Source organism: Mchenga conophoros, linkage group LG14 (assembly GCF_057382185.1).
Source record: "Mchenga conophoros isolate Kocher_MC1m ecotype Shallow Benthic linkage group LG14, M_conophoros_male_GT1.1, whole genome shotgun sequence".
NCBI lineage: Eukaryota > Metazoa > Chordata > Actinopteri > Cichliformes > Cichlidae > Mchenga > Mchenga conophoros.
In genome coordinates, this window is record NC_140539.1 from 9,749,339 (window position 1) to 9,768,495 (window position 19,157).

The following is a 19,157-nucleotide window of genomic DNA, read 5'->3' on the forward strand; positions in this document are numbered from 1 at the left end:
GTATGCAGTTTGTGCTTTTTGCTACTCGAGTATCCAGTTATTCCCTTTACAGTGCATTTAATATGATATCTGACCCAAATTTGCACCCATATCCACAATCATACCTCTGTAAACAAACACAATTTAGTGTTTAGCTGCTATAAGAGCCAGAGTCATCATCATCACCCAGACAAGGGAACGATGCTTATAGGAGAGACTGACAGAAAGTCCTGCAACCCAACCTCAACATAACTGTGGTGGATTTTCTTCTTCTTCTTTCTTTTCTATAAATTCGGATGGGGGGTATGGGGGGCATTGCCCTAACAAGTCCGAGGCGGGACCGTGGTCCACTTAAACCGCTACCCCCGCTGGAACTTGTAGTACTGTGCTCCTCGGCGCGTCTCATGTTGACATGCATAAAAACTACACTTCCCCAAAGCTGTCACAGAGCGCTCCCGCCTCCCATTGGCTGGCCGCTCCAGCCGCAGCCCCAGAGAATGAATGAAATTGAAATAGCTGCTACATTACATGTACAATACCGGGCTCTGCAGTGTTGCATTCTATCATACTATATCAAAATGGCCACAGCGGTACAGAACCCCCTCAAATCGTAAGTACAACACGTTTCCTGAGTGTTTGCGCTTTTTTCGGTCATTGTGCATGCTGTCACTGTCAATTTAAGCCCCTCAATTTCCCACATATTTCCCCAGCATGATTACCAACGCGTCTATATGCATGCAGTGCATACAGCGGAGAATGAGATAACGTCAGGAGAGGCGAATCAGCCCCGGAGAAAAGTTAGATTTAAAGCTGATGGAGGTTTCTGGGAGGTTTTTTCGGGCATGAGTGGTGGGGGGATTATTGCGCGCTCCGATGCAATTCATATAATCATTTCTCTGAGCCGACAGCAGCGTGTGTGCAGAGATATGGAGGAATGCTGGAGGTAGATTTGGGTGACCCGGTATGTCCCTTGCCAGTGTAGCCAGCCAAGATCACGGCCAAAGCCGGGCTGGAGTGGCAAGGCTGTCCGGGAGGAAGGGGGATGGTTTAGATGGCTTTACAGTACCTGTGTGTATATTTTGTTGAAGGGGGGCTGAGAGGAGGTAAACAAGTAGACTGAACGAAGTGCTCCGTTCCCGGGTTTTTAGGCTGCAGCGTTACCTTTACCGCCGGACCTCTTGGAAACGTATAGTGCGAGGTAAATAACGCTCCTCGAAGACTTGCTTTCATCTTCGGCGCTTAGAATAAAGCCTGGAATCCAACCCAAAGCCCGGCGCTTTACATTTAGTGCAGCTACATCACAGCGGACATTTATCTCCACTGACAGACGTTAAAGCGGCGGGTTTCCCCGTGAAGTTTCTTCCGCGATGATCCCCTTTGTGTAGTTTTTTTTTTGGGTGGTGGGGGTGGTGGGAGTGGAATGTCTTTTTTTTGTTTTTTTGTTTTTTGTTCTGAGACTGGTTTCAGCGGAATGCAGACGCCTGCTGCCCGCCTCAGCTCCCGGCCAAAAAGGTGGCTGATGTGCGTCTGTCAGCGGGTACGCACGTTCAGCCAAAAAAACAAAAAAAACAATAGCTCGAGTACCTTGGAGTGTTTGAGCATACAAACGCTCCAGCTCAGGCAGTTTGAAACAAAGAAAAGTCACAAGACCTATGTGCCAAAGGAAGGAGGGAGGGGGGGAGGCACATCGGATGCTGTGCAGGTTTTTACCTGAGCAGGGAGATGGGATATAGTGTCTGTCTGTCAGCTTCTCCGAGAGGCGACATTTCGCGCATTTCCATGAACGACTGCCCTGTACGTGCCTGCTGTGAAAAGCTCCTCACAGGAGAGAGGGAACTGGATTTGTAACGGTGCTGATTGGTCAGCAAGCCCTGATTGACTGTGATGGTATTTTGGGGGTGTTTTGGTTCAAAGTACTTGAACTACAACGCAACGCAGGGACCACAGATATAACGCAAACACGCAGGAGATGAATCATTTATTTTTGGTTTATATATGCTCTAAAGGGCAGGTATGTGGCAATGCCGATGACGGGACGAGAATGGATGGGTGGAAAAGGATGAAGGCTCCTCTTCTCTCCTCCACAGGATCCAAGCAAAGAAAAAGTGTGTCCAGATTGTTCCCAGAGGCCCTCAGTGGCACCATGTCAGGGGATTAAATTGACTCATTTGCATGGAGTACACACCAAGACACACAAACAGAGAACACAGGGTTTTGGTACAAGGAGGAGAATAGAATGAGGGGTGGGGGGAGTGTACAAAAGACAGCAAAGTAAGTGGTTAGAAAGAGTGACTAATGAACTACAGCCCAATTTTGAGTGGACTTACACTGATTTCTGTTTAAGTGCTTCAAGTTAGACCAGAACCTCCATATTGTTAGCCAGTATCAACCCTGCAGGGATGCTGGATTCCCTTAAAGCACGTGAGAAGAGGACAAAGCTGGATGTATTTATTTATTTATTACACAAGGCCACAGCAATCAAAGCGGCCTTTAATATCTCACCAACTGCATAAATGCCATCATTACGCAGTGTGGGTTTAACTGTGTTCCAGTTACCGCTCTGCAATGGGCTTTTAAACAAGCCCTTGTAATTAGCATGTCTACAAACAAACTTGCTATTAGAGGCTTACAAATTAGGGGCCCATCCAGTAAAATGGGACAAACAACCAGCAAAATTGGGTTCAAAGTCAGCCCTAATAGGGTGGCTGAGCCCTGCGCGCCTGGAGACGATGCCTGTTGTGCCCATGAATGTCCCCAGACCTTGCTGGATCTCTGCGGCGAATTAGCTTTAATTCAGTGTATATAAATCTTTGGGAAGCTGCTGGTCCCCACTGTCCAGCTGAGTGTGAGCGGGACACTGTGACAGCCAGTCTACGTGAGTGGAGGTATGGTGGAGGGTTGATGTGCAACAGCAAATGAGGGGAGGAGAACACCGAGCTCCATTCAATCTGCTGGGCATTTCCCTACCAGCCCTTCTCCCTGTCTATCACTCTCTCTCTCTCTCTCTGCTGGATTAGACTCGTTTATAATCTCTCTTTCTCCCTCCCTTTTACTTCCTCTCTGTCCTCCCATCACCCTGCTGCCCTCTCTTCCACTATATGCCTCCCTCCTTCTTCGCCGCTTTCCCCATCCATCACTAGTTTTGCCATCTCTCGTTTTTATTCAGCCATCTCCTTTCTCTCGCTCCCTCTCTCTCTTTTTGTTGTCCATTTTCCTTCTTTTTGGCCTCAAACCATCTGAGCCCTCTCCCCTCCCACCACTCTTCTTTACATTGTGAATCAAGGCATGGCCACTCTTTTAATAAACTACATCGATGAGAAATTCCTACGCATTCTCTCAGATCCCTCGAAACTCCGTTATATAGCTTACAGCTAAGAGTTCCTTAAGATGTATCTACTGTATATTTGGGCCATCCACTGCCAAGAAAGGGCTTTTAGTATACTGTCACCACATTATATAATGTTTCATAAGAGTTATGGTGTTTACAAAAGACACCCTGAATATTTGGGCTTCTGGATGTCTGCTTATAAGTCATCTTTAAAATCCTCTGCAGATGAAAGTCTTTCGGGAGGAGAGCGCAATTAAATGAAATTTCAGACTTTGCAGCAATCACTTAAAGGCACAGGTGGCAGAACTGATCAAAATGACAGTGGATGGCGTGTGCATTTCCACGATATTACTTCCCCGTGCTGGTTAGAGAGGGAGATGTAGATAGTTGCGCGCTGTGGCACTGGCAGCAGTCGTGGTGGCAGGGCCCTATATGATATAATTTCTGCCCTGCCTGACTGAGCTAAATGAGTTCCGTGTAATAACCGGCTCTGTGTGCAAACAGCCCCGCGTGATGGCTGAAGCCACAGCCTGAGCATCCATTTCTAGATCTTTCCCTCTCCTTTCAATCTCTCCCTTTCATTCCCTCACTCGCTCATTTGTGTGGCATCGCGCGTGTGTACGGAGGTAGACAGGAAGGCACACAAACACGCACACACTGTTGCACTCTCTCATTTCCTCTCTTACTCTCAGTTTTTTTCTTCACCCGTATGGGAGTAAGCCTGAGGTCTGATGTTTTTAAGGGTATTTCTTTTTCCGACTTATTCCTTTCATCATCCCCTTATTTAGACTTTCTATCTGTTTTACTTTTTTTATGAAGACAGGAGAGAGAGAAACACACACACAGTGTGTGAGAGAGAGAGCGAGAAAGAGAGAGACATAGATAAGTATTTTTAGCTCTATGACCTATTTCTCCAGTGCTACCTAACTGACTGTCAGTCAGCTGCACTGCTTTGGGACTTTGCGTGATTTCCAGCTAGGGAATTTGGAATTTGTAGTTCTGTTTGGTTGGAACTTGAAGTCCAAACTAAAGGCGTGGTAGGAAAGGAACAGAATATATTAAGCCTCTAGTCTCCTCAACATTATTTCTTCTCTCTTGTCAGTCCCCATTTATATTATTCCCAGTGTCTGTGCGCGTCCACTGGTTCCCTATCAGGAGTTGTTGAGGGAGGAGTCAACAAAAAACCCCAGTGCCTGCTTTCCTCTGCAGCACTTTAATAAGGATGCACAGTGGTGTGGGGAAGTGGGGGTCTGTAGGTTTGGTGGGGTGGGCTGGGGGCCACTAATAAACACACACACGTAGCCACACATGCAGACACACGTGCGCACCCAGATACAGAGGTAGGGAATCCATCGCCTTAATAAGAGGCCAAGTGCAGTGGTGATAAATCTCACCTGAAGGAGCTGTTCACAGGCAGATTGCCTTACCCTGATGTACTGCCCTCAATGCACACTGCAGCCAGTTATAGGCTATATACACCCACCCACGCGCGGGGATGTATGCGCACGCAAACACAAACAATCAGCGCGCATAAACAGGCACGCACGAGCGATAGCCGCACGCATATGTAGAGACAAACAAACGCAAGCGGCAATCGTGAACAGACACATGGACATGGTGGGCCTGTGATTCACAGATTTAGAGGGTTTCTCGGAGAACCACACCCAGCGGACAAGCAGGCAGACGCACAACTCTTCATTAAAATCGCATGCAGCAGGTAACACAAAGCGCTGACAGAAACGACACGATCTGTTGCACGGCCCTGCCTGTTTCTGCCTCCCTCCGTCAGATCTCTCGTCATGTTCAAATATGCAAACAGTCAGTTGCAGACACACACACAAACACTCGTGCACATACACACATGGCCATACCCAGTGCTGTGACAGCCATTCGAGGAAACTGACGCTTTCCAGCTGGTAGCGTGGCAGACGTCCGCTCCTGCACAGACACAGCCACACTCACACTCCTGTCTGTCCATCTGTCTGTCTGTCACTGTCAAACTGAATGTGCGGCCTCTTTGTCTTTTTCTGACTGGCGTGCACGCTCTCAGTCACACACACACACACACACACACACACACACACACACACACACACACACACACACACACACACACACACACACACACACACACACACACACACACACACGTTTTCATTAACCTGCATACAGGAGTAGGACTGCATTAGTGCATGCACTCCAAATGTATGTGTCTCACTCTTCAACCCAATTTTTTTTTACTCTTGATCTGCGTTTGCCAGACCACATCTCTCTACAATACTTCATCAATATGCATGCAATATCTGCTAGTGTGTGTTCACGGGCAGCCATCCACACATATTTCAGTAGCCCAGCCTAGATATACTATATACACATACAAATATCTATATATTCCTACTACTGCAGCCTTGCAGTCTTCAGAAGAACAGAAAAATGTGTTGCTGTGAACAAGTGCACATGCACACACAGAAAGAAGAGAGAGAGAGAGAGAAAAAGACAAATCATTCGACTGAGAGAGAGAGAGAGAGAGAGAGAGGAGGAGAGTGGAAAAGAAATTGAATTGGGGATGGTGAGGGTGGAGGGGCATGAGGAGGAGGAGGAGGGGTGAATTGGTAAGGGTGATATTGCATAGTTTAATCTGTTGAGTTCAGCCATGGAGGGGCTGGGGTGGGGGAAGGGGAGGCACGGAACAGTGGTAGGCTGCCTGATATTAGTTCTCCTCTGCGAGCACACACACACACACACACACACACACACACACACACACACACACACACACACACACACACACACACACACACACACACACACACTGTGGGCTGGCATTTGTGTGTGTGTGGGTACAGATGGACAATGGTGGATAGGACAGGTGTGTGGACAGGTGTACAGGCTTGAGTATGTAGGCACAAGTGTTTCTACAGGCTCCAAACTCAACCGAGACGTGCACACAGCTACCAGCCACGCTGTCGGCAGCATTTGCTAACAAATCTTAAGTGCAGAACACAATCTGCCCTCAGTCCTCAAAAAGCCATTTACAAGTGAACTACTTCATTTCCTTACAGTTTAATTACCTAATTCCACCCAGTTGGAAACCACCACTGAAATGAAATCCTTTGTTGGAATGGACGTTTCTTGTAATTTCTGATTCCCTCATATTTTCCCCACCCAATAATATGACTTCACCTCTAGGGGGAGCCCTCTGTTTCCCTATCGGTTGGGGAACCAGCTAATTGGTGTGGTTAATTGCACCATAATAGAAAAATGCTGGCGGCAGTCTACGTGCGTTTGAGCGCCAGTGCAACCCTGGGCCGAGGCTCAGTGTGCGCTGAAGTGGACTTCTGCTGGATGGGACTTGAGGGATCACGGAGAGAGTCAGACAATGGCTTACCCAGGGTGGTCCTGGTGGGGTGGCTGTGCTTTTTTTTAAGGATGCTTCTGTATCTACTGCCTGTCAGCTGCACCAGTCTGTTTATTTGTGTGCGTGCTCCCAGTGATACCAGTTACTTCAGTGTTTTCATGGAGGCCTCTCCCTCCCTGCTGTTTGCTTAGTGCAGGCTGAGGCAGACAGCTCAGTGTGGGCTTAGGATTCATACACACATATACACACACACATTCACAAACACACAGTCTGCATGCTCCAGGCACTCTCATTCTCTTTTCTTATCTAATCTCGAGCCTGTGTTTGTATGTGTGGCTAAAGGTTCATATTATTACTGCCTGTGCATGCAAGCATCTCCTCCGTCTGCATGCCTCCTCTTTGTTTTTGTGGCTAAATATTACCCATACAAATGCATATAGCGCCATTGGTGGTGTTACTTTAAGTATTTCTGTGTGCAGGCACCCTTGCACAGGTGTCCTTTCCAGTTTTTGTGCCCTTGCATAGTGCGGATCTGCTTGATTGTCATTTCTGTCATGTCTGCATGGACATTTTTGGTAGTCAGCTCCAGTTTGTTGGAGAGCTGGCTCCATGCCAGTTCATTACTAAAGCGGCTACTATTTCTCCCTGCTCTTGCGAGTCTGTTTGCATCCATTAGTGTAAAATATAGCTGAAATAAACCTGAAATAGAAATACATGTTGAAAAATATCACAGATGAAAACGATTGGAATTGTAAAATTAGTTTTCATGCTGATTGAGGCACATAACCCCTGTCTTCATGTGTGTGTGTGTGTGTGTGTGTGTGTGTGTGCGTTCACTGATGTGGAATCAGGTTTCGGCTTTTCTTAATCGGCTGTGTGGTTTGGTGATAGGCAGTTTGGTTTCTCTGTGTGTTCCCCTGTGGTCTGTGTTTTCACCAACTGCTTGGCTGGTATAGGACCACAGTGGCCACAAGCCAGAGAGGTGCAGATGTTTCCCTGTCTGTGCTAAACATCTGTGTGGAGTAGGGGTGTCAAACATAGGGAGAGGGGCCCAGATCTGGCCTGCCAAAGGGTCACATTTGTCCCACTGCATGGCTTTGCAAAGTGTGAAATGTGCAGCCAAGTCATACCTGCCACTTGTCTGGTGTGGTGGGGCCAGCCTTACTGCACAGGAGCAAAAATTCAAAGGACAATGTTAAAAGTATTTCTAGAAGTTGCTTGAATGATAAAAACATAAAAATAATATTGTTGTTCAGTTACAGGAATTCTACATATGAAGACATGTAGTGACAGCAAACACAAGGAATGTGGAATACTATAGACGCAGAGTTGAAATTGCACTTAATTTTTATTTAAGATATCTTGGAACGTTTATGGTCTGTTTTTGTTCAGTTAAATCATGAAATGATAAAATAATTTAAGAACAAATAATACATTACTCTGGGACGAGATCGCAGATCCGAGCAGAGGAAATGAGCTTCCTCCGAGAGGTTTTGGGGCTCTCTGTTTCCCTCAGCAATGATCCTATCTCTGATTTCAGTGCTGAGTGGCTCAGAATTGAACTGCCGTGCCTCCGCATCGAAAAGAGCCACTTGTGGTACTTGACTTTGACTTGCATGCCTCCTGGACAGCTCCTATTTGAGGTGTTTCTGGCATGTCCAGCAGGGACAGAGGCTTGGGCTATGTGTCTCGGCTGAGTAGAGCTGGAGGAGGTGGTCAGGGACAAGGCGGTGGACAGATGACACTAAAGAGGGGTAATGGTTTCACAATTTTTAGCTATGGCCCATTTAAATGTGGTTTGTCCAGAATATATGGCCACAAACTAAAAGGCGACACCCTGGTCTGCTCTCTTCCTTATTGACGTTTTAAAAAAACTAGTTCAGCATTTTGGGAAATGTCTCCTTCCCTCTTGATACCTTTACAATGGAGCCATGCTACTTGTTTTCAGTCTAAGATAAGCTGACAATCACCTGGCTACAACTTAATACAACAAACAGTTGCGTCTGTCATGAGCGGCTTTTACAGTTTTTTCTGATTGCTTAAGCACATTTTTTGTAACTATTGGCTAATTTTGCAAAACTCTTCACACAAATAAGAAAACCTGTCACCCAATCATCAAAACATTGTAGTTCTCTTACAAAAGCAAACACAGCTAGATTAACTCTTCACACCTTCGTAAAAATGGTGTTTCCGTATCAAACAGTACACACAAGCCATCATCTACTAAGCACACAATGCGCCAACTGCACACTGATGGTATGAATACAAAACACATCTGGCTTTTGCTTTCTCTGTGCACAAGGTAGGCTATGTCAGTTTGAGCTCATACTTCTGTCATAGATCCATAAGCATAGAGGGATCCAAACTTCAAGTACTGGTGTTTATTCAAACACATCAAAACAAACACAAGTGTTCATTTCCAAGTATAGGATTATTTGCAATCGCCATAATGACTATATGGGTTACTTGGTCTGCAGTGAACATGCTTCCTCTGCCCCCAGCATCTGGTCATCTAGCAATTCTGTAAAGTAACAATTTCAGTATTTTTACATCAATGGTATTGGTGTGTTTCTCATTGGCATACGGCAGTGCTACAAGTCTTTGTGCGAAGTGACTGTACTCACCGATTCTCATTTCAAGATGTCCCTATGGTACTTGCTACAGTGTAGCGGCTCGAGTTAGGCTGGACCCGTTGGCCAGCTACCCTCAGGGTCATTCCACGGTTGATTACATGGTCCACTATTGTAGCTCTGATGTCATCAGCAATTCTATTTCTTACTCTTCCTACCCTTCCTCTCCCCCCTCCTCATCTTCCTCTCCCCCCTCCTTGTCTTCCTCTTGCTCCTCCTTGTCCTTGTCGTCCTCTTCATCCTACTTCTTCACCTCCACGTCCTCTTCCTCGGCCTCCTCTACTTCTCACTCTTTCTGCTCCCTCCATTGTACTCCGCACACACAGCTTACCTGTATTATAGTGCTTAGGCTGATTGCAAAGTGAACTAATTATCTAAAAAAGTTTTCACATGTGAAAGTGTGCCAGACAGTTGGCAAATTAGTGTTAATGATAGCCATACATGTGTATACTTTTGCTAGGAGTGTGTTGGAAATTTGGTAATTGAGTGTTGTGCAGTGAATTGTGCCTACAGTTTTGCAAAGTGTGTGTTACAAAATTGCAAACTGAGTGCAAAGCAGTTTTTGTGCTTTTAGTTTTGCAAACTCAGTGAGTGGTTTTGCTATAAGTGTGAATAGTTTTAGAGATTGTGCTACAGGAATCACAGTTAGGGTTTAAGCATTCAGAAAAAACTGTAAAGCGGCGACTGTGTCGCACCTGCAGATCCACAAGGGAGCACAGGGTGTCCTCTGGTGAATTGAGAACAGCTTCTCTTTTTTTCTTTTTCAATTTCACTGCTATTCAGATTTAATATTCTTTTTAGCAAGCTGGCCAGCACAAAGGCAGACAGAATTTAAGGCAATATTTGGTGATCACACTTTTTCCTGCTGTTGCCACCCACTCAATGTGATTTCTGAATCAAATCTAAGAACCAGCGATTATTACTTTTCAAATCGATGTTGAATGTCGGACCAACGCTCGTTGCTATTTGCAGCTGAATTGGGGGTTTTACTCTCCAGAGAAATGTTTGTGAGAGCTCAAAAATTAAAAAAAAAAAGTGTCCGAAATAAGCTTTCCACACATCCCCTGCCCCCGCTCTGCTACTGTGGGGATCTGCTCTTTTTCTCCCAAACTTTCATTCCCCATCTCTTCCCGGATGTCACTTTCTTCTGCCTCTTGCTCTCTCCTCAGCCCATCTCACCCTGCGTCCTCTCTTTCTTCAAGTGGCGTCTCCCAGCTTTCTCTGCGGGTATCTTCCTCCTCGTACAGCTCTACTGCTGTACGAGCCTTCAAACTGGCAAACAGTCATGCGGCTCTCCTATCACAATATAATGAGATTGCAAGCGCCCAAATTGAAAGAAGCCATTTTCTACAGCTGTCAACTTATTATCGAGGAGGGACCGACTTATTCTGGCGCCTCTAAAGGCAGCAGAGGAGAGAGAGGGATGGAGGTGATGGAGAGATCGAAGGGAGCAGGTTTTGAAAAATGGAGGGGGAGGAATGTGGGGAGCTGTTTTACATTTAACATTTTTCTTTTTCCGCTCTCTCCCAGTCTCTCTGGTATTTCAGTTTGGTCACTAGCACAGCCTTGAAGTCCGGGTCTTTTATTCACCATGTTCTTGTTAATATTTTAAACAGCACCGTGTAAGGCTTTCTAGGCCTGTGAACGTATGCGCCCGTTTGAGCGCCTCTCATCAAGTGTGAGTGTTTATTCTCCATCCTCATGACTATTTATACAAACAGCAGGTACTGGATATTTGTCTCTGAGGGAATGGATTTCTCTATTTTGGCCAAGCTTCTCCCGGCCCATTTAAAATTCAGGCATTTAGGTATTGCTTTTATCCGTAGCACCTCCTAATGAGTGAGTGGTGTCTGAGTGGCTCTGTGGATCTAACCTGTTATTTTCTGGACAGGCCTCTAGTGCCATTCGTTTTTTTCTTTTCCAGTTGTTTATTGTAAACTGCAGGGAGGAGCATGGGCACAGCTCTAAAAGAAAAAAAGTGAAATAAGGTGAGGAAAAGTTCTGCTGACGCACCTTTTACACGGCCGTGAAATACTTTGATGGTCAGATATGCATGGCCGCCTGAAGGGACAGAGCTGAAAGGAGCGTATTCTCCTCAGCAGAAGGGGAGCAGCAGCTCCTTTCCAAAGACATGCAAACAGACATGAGCGCAGCATTGATGCCCCAGTCACATCCTTTAAATGTCATACGTTGGCCCGAATGGTTGCAGAGCTGGTTTAGGAGGTTTTGAAGATTCAGTACACAAGCTGTCAGTCATCACAAGCATCTGCTGGGTCCGATGGCAGTGCTGAGTTTGTTCTTATTTCCAAACAGGACAGCTGATTCTACTTGACATTGTCACAAGAGGGTTTTCCCTCGTCTTTCAGACCTAATTCTGCTTTCATTCTGTGTTGATTGGGGTAATATGCTCTGTTTGTGCGTCCATATTGAGCTGTAGCGTAGTGTGACGTTAATCCAGCTTTTTATTAATGAGCCAGGCTGGTGAGTTTTTTATTCCCGTGAGCTGGTTTACTTTTTGTCTGCCAGTTAGTAGGTTTGTTAAAATGATTTAACAGTAGGGCTGGGTGATATGGCCTAAAATTTATATCGCGATATAATTTGAAGCATGTGCGGTAATGATATATATCACGATATATTCTTTTCTTCTGTATAACGCATTTTCCACACTATAAGGCACACTTAAAATCCTTTAATTTTCTCAAAAATCGAGAGTGTGTCTTATGTATGAATTCTGGTTGTGCTTACTGACCTTGAACCGATTTTGGCGTGCAGAAATCTGTTAAAAAAGGTTTTAGTACAACTTTGGTAAGCTGCACTGCTTGATGGATTGTCAGAGCATTACGGCTGAGGGGCTTCGCAGAGTAATCTGAGTCCAAAACTCCGTCGGCGTCAGGTCCCAAAGTCAAACAACACTAAGAGTTAAAAACGGTCTAAATTCTTTCATCTTTAATTAAGTCATCAGCGTTGCTGCTTTATCGGGTGTAACAATTAAGTTTTACATCCATGAAAACAGGATTTATTAAATTTAACAGAGTTAGAAGTTAACAGGAAGTTAGCTCGCTAGTTTACACCTAAACATTTCATACCATGTTCTGACTGAGAGATTTTTGAAACTAATTAAAACGTACAGCTCTGCTACCACTTCCAACATAAATGAAGACAGAAAACTAAACAGCAGTGGCGTTTGCAGGGTCACTGAAGTTGGACTACCTGGTATATAATGATTTAGATTTTTAACCGGAAACTCTTTTATCTACACGTCTATCCATGCCACAACCTTCCATGCAGTTAAAGTTGTGGTATGCCTACGTGACCCTGGACCAAGATCAATTATGATGATCCAGGAACAACACCAACGCAGGGCTATCAGACACACCCTAGTGACCACAGTATTTTCTGTGGGATGAGAGGGGGAAGTAATGAGACATACTCCTTTATTAAAGCATTGATTTTGACATAAACAGGAGGTAAATATAGGTGATGCTAATGCCATTAGCTAATGCTTCTGCTCTATTTAGGTCCCAGCCTCAAATAATGTGGCTGCTGTGATAAATGTCAAACAAAGTCCAAATATAGAGCAGGCTGAGCCGGATGGATGATTACCAAAATATCAAACTTTAACACAATTTTTCCACATCTAAAACATAGTCGACATAATATTTTTCATGGCCATCATTGTTCCCTGAGCTTCACCTTGTGTTTACTGTTATAACCAGTGATGAGAGGGGTTCTTCAACCTCTTAAAAGTAAGGGGAAAAAAAGAGGATAAAAGTGGACCTTTTATGCCACGCTGCAAAATTTCCATAAACGTTTGTGTGAGTTCTTCTGAAGGACATTGTTTAATTTAGTGAATTGTTGAAAGGTGCGTGTTGCCTGTTTAAAGTGAAGCTTCATCAGCTTTACACACCAAAGTCTGTTGACAGGTGTTTGCGGAATATGTGTGTGTGTGGCGTTTAAAGTCTTATGCATCTCCAAAGGGACTCAAGTCCCTCAACTCCTTTGAGTCAGCATCAGGTGGGGCTGCAGACTAAAAGAAACCTGAAAGTGAAAAAAAACCGTTGTGGGTGTTGAAATGAACTTACTATTCCTTGTGGTCTGGTCCTCCTCTCCACTTCAGGCTAGACCCTCAAGGCTGCATTAGCCATTACTAGCATAACAATGTCTGAAGTGAGCTGCCGAAGGTCAAATTGCATTGTGGAAAATGTGTGTGCCAGGTTGTGACAAGACAGAATTACATGTGGAATTAAAAAAAAGAGTATTTCTGGCTCTGCTCCATGAATTCTGATGATTTTTCTTTTTAAAAAGCCTTTATGAGTCTGGCAGTGGTAAAAGAAGGCAATGCTAAATCAGTGGAGGAAAACTGCATTGTGGAGATACAACCGAATAACACACAAATCTACATCTAATCGTTCAGTTAATAGGCCACGCCCCTTCAGTGGTTGGACAGAAACAAGAAAAAAAAAAGGTCAAGAAATCGCTACCAGCCACTACCTTGCACTGTCTTTGTGAGCTCGCTGTTGGCCCTCGATGACTGCATGCGTGTGCGCGCGCTCGCGCAGTTTTGTGTGTCGTGTATCTATCGTCTGTATAGTAGAGTGACCTTGATGTCTGTGCTCAGCAGGAAGACGCTAGAGAGGAGTGATTAACAAGAGAGAGACAAAAAGAGGAGAGAGAGAAGTGCAAAGAAAGATGAAAACGTAAAACACAAAGGGAGGAGAAAAAAAAGAACAGCAGGAGAACAGGGGGAGTGGGAAAGTTAAACACGCAAGTAAAAAAAAAGATAGGAAAGAAAAACAGTCTTGGAAACAAGTGAGAGAGCGAGAGAGACAGAGCGAGGGAAACGAGTTGTGAAAGAATGAGAAGCCAAATGAACGGGGGGGGGCAAATTAGGGTGGGGTGGAGGAATGACTCACCGCATTCTTCTTCTTCTTCTTCTTCTTCTTCTTCTCCCTGCAGGCAATCTGGAGGTGCAGTCATCAAGAACAGGTAGGAAGGGGTGTGGGAGAGGGGTGGGGTGGTGAGGTTGAGTGGAGGGAGGGACAAAGGGAAGAATATCCCACTGCATGTTAATCAAACTCACACTTGTACAGGTGGGAAAATACTGTGCATACATTGTTCTTGCAGTGAGAATAAAGTGTTATATACTCTCTTACTGTACAGGATGTGTGTGTCTGTGTGTATGGGTGTGTGGTGTTAACAGTGAGTGGTCGCCAGCTTGTCTGCTGTGACCCAGGTTATTAGGACTGTGCATCTCCACTCCTACCTACCTACACACACACACACACACACACACACACACACACACACACACACACACACACAAAGACTGTAGCTGTCCATGACTGTTCACCCACTGCCCCTTTTGATGGTTTGGGTGTGTGCAAGCTTCACGTTGCTCCTTGTTCTACTTAAAGCCTTCCTCTTTTGACTCACACGCCACACTGGACCTCCTCTTGTCCTTCACCTTTAACCCCTCCCTATAACCTCCATCCTTGTTCTTCCCCTTTGCTCTGACTCAGTCTTGGAGAGGAGTTTTATAAGGAGGCCATCGAACACTGTCGCAGCTACAATGCCCGTCTGTGTGCAGAGCGCTCCATGCGGCTCCCTTTCCTGGACTCCCAGACCGGGGTGGCCCAGAGCAACTGCTACATCTGGATGGAGAAGAACCACCGTGGACCAGGTTTGTGTATGTGTGTGTGTTTTTTAGTGTTTTTACCCATCAGAGTGTTCTTCCTCTTCTTCTCCTATGTTGGTGTGTGTGTATGCCAGCTGTTGTGCTACACGAACTGTTCTCTCCAGTCGCTCATCACGCTTCTTCCTTCCTTTCATCCTCTGCTCTGCTTGTTTCTGTCTTTCCTTTTCATGCCTCCTACCTCTCACACCTCAACTTTTTTCCCCCAAAGGGTGTTTCCTCATTGCTTTTTCCTTCTCTGTAACATCAGTGTATTTTGGCACTGACTCAGACAGCCCTGTAGGCGATGTTACGCCGCTGGCACCAGCTATTCCAGAGACAACACACTTATGTGCGTGTAGTTTTGTGTAATGCCTGATGCATTAACCATTTTGGTTTGTATAATTTCACTTTCAGATAAAACTTTATTTTCAGTGTAACCCAAATTAGAATTGAACTCACTTATTGAATTTTTAAAATAATTTTTAATTTTTATTTCGTGTTTGTAGATTTAAAGTTGTTTTTCTTTGTTTAATTTCACTACTTTTTGTTACTGGCCAAATAACTTTGAACAAAATTGCCACATTTTCTAAAACCACCAAACAAAACTTCATTGTTCATTGGATATTTTACACACGCACATTAACCCAACACAGCACCATCACACTTTTCTTTGGAGTGGTTTCGTCACACTGAGATCCAATAACTACTATTATAGCATCCAATGGTGCACAGAGGACACAATATGATTTTTCCTGTAGTGTCACATACCCATACCAACATTTGTGGCCACATTAGCTGGCATCAGGGCTGTAGAGTGGTGAATGACAGTTAAATAAGCTACATTTTTGTAGTTTAGTGGTAGTTCAAGTAGTTAAAGACAACATGAAACACTAAACATATAAAGGCTAATTTACACCACTGAGCCCTCCTCAAAACTGATATACTGTAGATATAACTCCGTGAAGCTGGATTTAAAAAAACAAGTGCTTAAGGTTTTAAAAAAATGTTTAGCACCATCTTCTGACATCATGTGGTTGGTTGGTTGTGGTTAATAGCCTTACATTAAAGCAGTGTTTCCCAACCTTTTGGAGCCATGGCACATAGCACACAGCACACCACCAAACAAAAAATTTCACAAAAAACATATTGACAAAAAACATGCACCAGCTATAGCGGCTATAGTTTGTTCCCAATATACCATTTTTGCTTTCTTCTGACTACTACTCATGCTAGGACCTTCCTCTGGGTTGGACTTTTCTCCAGGACCCAGGTCAGATTGACTACTTTTGCTTTTCAAATATTTATCTATTGCTGTTACACCCTGCATTGTCGCATGACAATGTAATTTCTTCTTCATCTTCTTCTGTTTAATTGGCAGTTGGCAACCCGTTTAATTGGAGCAAGAAGTTGTACTGCCCTCTAGTGGAAGAGAATGTAGTAATTGTTTTGCCCGTTACGCTGGTCGCTTAGCGTACCAATCAGGTGAAACCATATATTCTTCCAAGGGACACCTGATCATTTCTCACGGCACTCCTATGCGCACAGTGGTTGGGAAACACTGAGCTAGCTGACATAAGCTAATATAAGTCTATTATCATCAACCAACCACATGACGTCACGTTCCGTACTGACAGAAGATGGCGCTAAACATGTTTTTAAAACTTTAAGCACCTATTTCTTAAATCCAGCTTCACAGACAGAGTTGCATCCATGCCGGTTTTTGAGAGCAGGGCTCCATGGTGTAAATTAGTGTTTCATGTCATCTTTAGAAACACACAAAACAGTCAAAAGTAATCTAACTACTGAAAGCACAACTTGGGTCATAAAAGAAAACAGGAGATTTTTTTATTTTCAGCTTTAATTTGACCATTTGCAAGTTTCCACTCTAAGTACATCACTTTCACTAGTTATGGCCTCTCCTGATTTTATCCTGTCCGCTCTGAAGACATGGCCAGGTTAGTTAGCTGAGGGTCTTTTGTAGTATTATATTTTTGTTATATCACATGTACATATATCGTTTTTTATAAGCACCCATTCACACCCAGTCACAGAAGCACTTTTTTAAATGTTTTTTTGCCTAAGTGCTTTCTGTCTCACATTCACACTCCGGTGAATGGATCAGAAAGCAACTTTGGTTCAGTATCTGTCTGTATACTATACTGGAGCAGCCAGGGATTGAACCATTAACCTTTGGATTACTAGATGACCTACTCCACCTCATGAGATGAGCTGCTCTAGCCCTCCTCAAAACAGTTTCAGAGCAGTTTCCCAAGAACACCAACTTTCGGATGAATTACTACGAGATCAGGTTGACACATAAATGCAGGGGTACTTTCACAGGGGTCACTGGTGGTCACAAGATGGTAACAGTAGGTAACACCAATGGCCAGTGGTCCCTCTAGAGTTTCCTCAACAAGGCCATTTGGGCTAAAGGCTCACAACACCCAGTAATGATAGTACCAGTGATGAATGTACTGAAGTACAGTTATGTTATATAATGTATTTGCTCTTTATTTATTTGTTATACTGTTTTCTCCTTCTACTTCACTATGTATTTGCAAGTTGCAACTCGTACAATTTATTTTAGGTCTTATTTTGCCGAATATAAAAATAAATCTTCCAATAAATGTATTATAGATAAAGTGACACAGCAGTATATAAGTAATTAGCTGTAATATAAATATTATATACACAGAATACACAGAACACTGCATAATTAATACTTTAAGTAAAACTTTTACACTGTTATTTAAGGATGAAGACTTTTACTTAAAGGGTGTAATGCCTATTTCACTACTATTTCAAGCAGAAGAATAAGAATAAATGTTTAGTTCTTATGCAATGCTACCTTTTCTGTAACACCATCTGTGTCGGGCCACTGCTCTGCACACGAGCTCTCGAGATAAACTAAAATAACAAACCTGAATAAATAACTGCGAAATGTTGTAAAATATAAAATGTGTTAGCGTTTAGCACTGCTGTGTCTACAGTCGCTCACAGTCTCTGGATGTGGGCTGTCTAGTTAATGATGTAAAACACCAAAATTAGTTACTTGGTAATTTATTCCAGCACATCAGACTTTGACATGCCAGAATTATGATTATTTAATAACCTACTTTCCTTCATGTACTAATTAATGTATCAATCATGCCAGTATGTGTGTTCCTCTGTATTTCAGGTCACGCTCCGGGCCAGTTGTACACATACCCCGCTCGCTGCTGGCGCAAGAAGAGACGGCTAAACATCTTGGAGGACCCGCGGCTTGTACCGATCGAGTTCAAGATAGGTGAGTAGGAAATGGGATGAACAGAAACACTTGAAAGAAACTGCAGAATATCTCAACTATGTTAGGTGTGGTAGACATTGCTTATAAATTCAGAGTCACACAGAATATCTCTTTTCTTTGAAAACTTTATGGATGTTATTGTATAACTAACTTCAGTGGAGTGATCATATTTGTAGAAAACTTTAACCTCATGCTTAAGTAACTTTTCTTATTTTCTTATTTTACCAACATTTTACAGCAATTGGTTAATGCTTTGAGAAATTTAAAAACAGCAATTTTCCACAAGTGTTATACAATCATATGACGCTAAAATGGCCATGATCATTTCAGCCTCTGTGCCGTAGAGATGCTAAAAGTCACTGCAGTTTCATGAACAAGCCAAATGTCGTGTCCTCGGGGCTCTGTCAGCTCGGCTGTGCACGCCAGCGTGAAGTCGTGCTCTCTGCTGCTTTCTGATTGTAATCGTCTCGTTCCACAGACTACGAGGCATCTTTAAAGAAGGAGGGGGGGATCCCAGACGGTCCCGTGCTGGAGTCGCTGCTTGCTGGGGAAACCCTGGACAAGAAGGTAGAAACCAAGGAAGAAGAGCCCATGAGCGAGTGTCAGGTGAGACGCTGCTTCCTCTTTCCTCGGTCGTTTCTCTCTCTGTAGTTCTTTGTTGCTCTCCACGTCTTGTTGTTTTCTTCTCATGTCAGGCTGTCTGTCTTTTTTTATCCATCTGTGTTTGCGTTTCTTTGTCTGTCTATGCCTTTTTGTGTGTGCGCGTCTCTCTCTCTCTCTCTTGGAGTGTGCGTTTTGGCGGTGACATGGGCTCCTGCGGCTCCTGACAGCGTGTGCGTGTTTCCCATCACTGCACTTGTGGCTTGTTGTTTTACGGGGATCCCGCTCAGTTGTTTCACAGA

General features: G+C 44.1%; 1 protein-coding gene across 1 annotated transcript in view; it reads left to right on the forward strand.

Moving 5' to 3' along the window:
• The first annotated feature begins 383 nt into the window (after positions 1-383).
• The window catches only part of dpf1 (double PHD fingers 1), a 55,592-nt gene continuing 36,818 nt past the window's right edge, over positions 384-19,157 (forward strand). The window contains exons 1-5 of the mRNA XM_085245092.1: positions 384-589; positions 14,252-14,281; positions 14,815-14,975; positions 18,148-18,255; positions 18,734-18,861. Coding sequence (XP_085101218.1) covers positions 384-589; positions 14,252-14,281; positions 14,815-14,975; positions 18,148-18,255; positions 18,734-18,861 — 633 coding nt within the window. The remainder of the gene's footprint in view (positions 590-14,251; positions 14,282-14,814; positions 14,976-18,147; positions 18,256-18,733; positions 18,862-19,157) is intronic.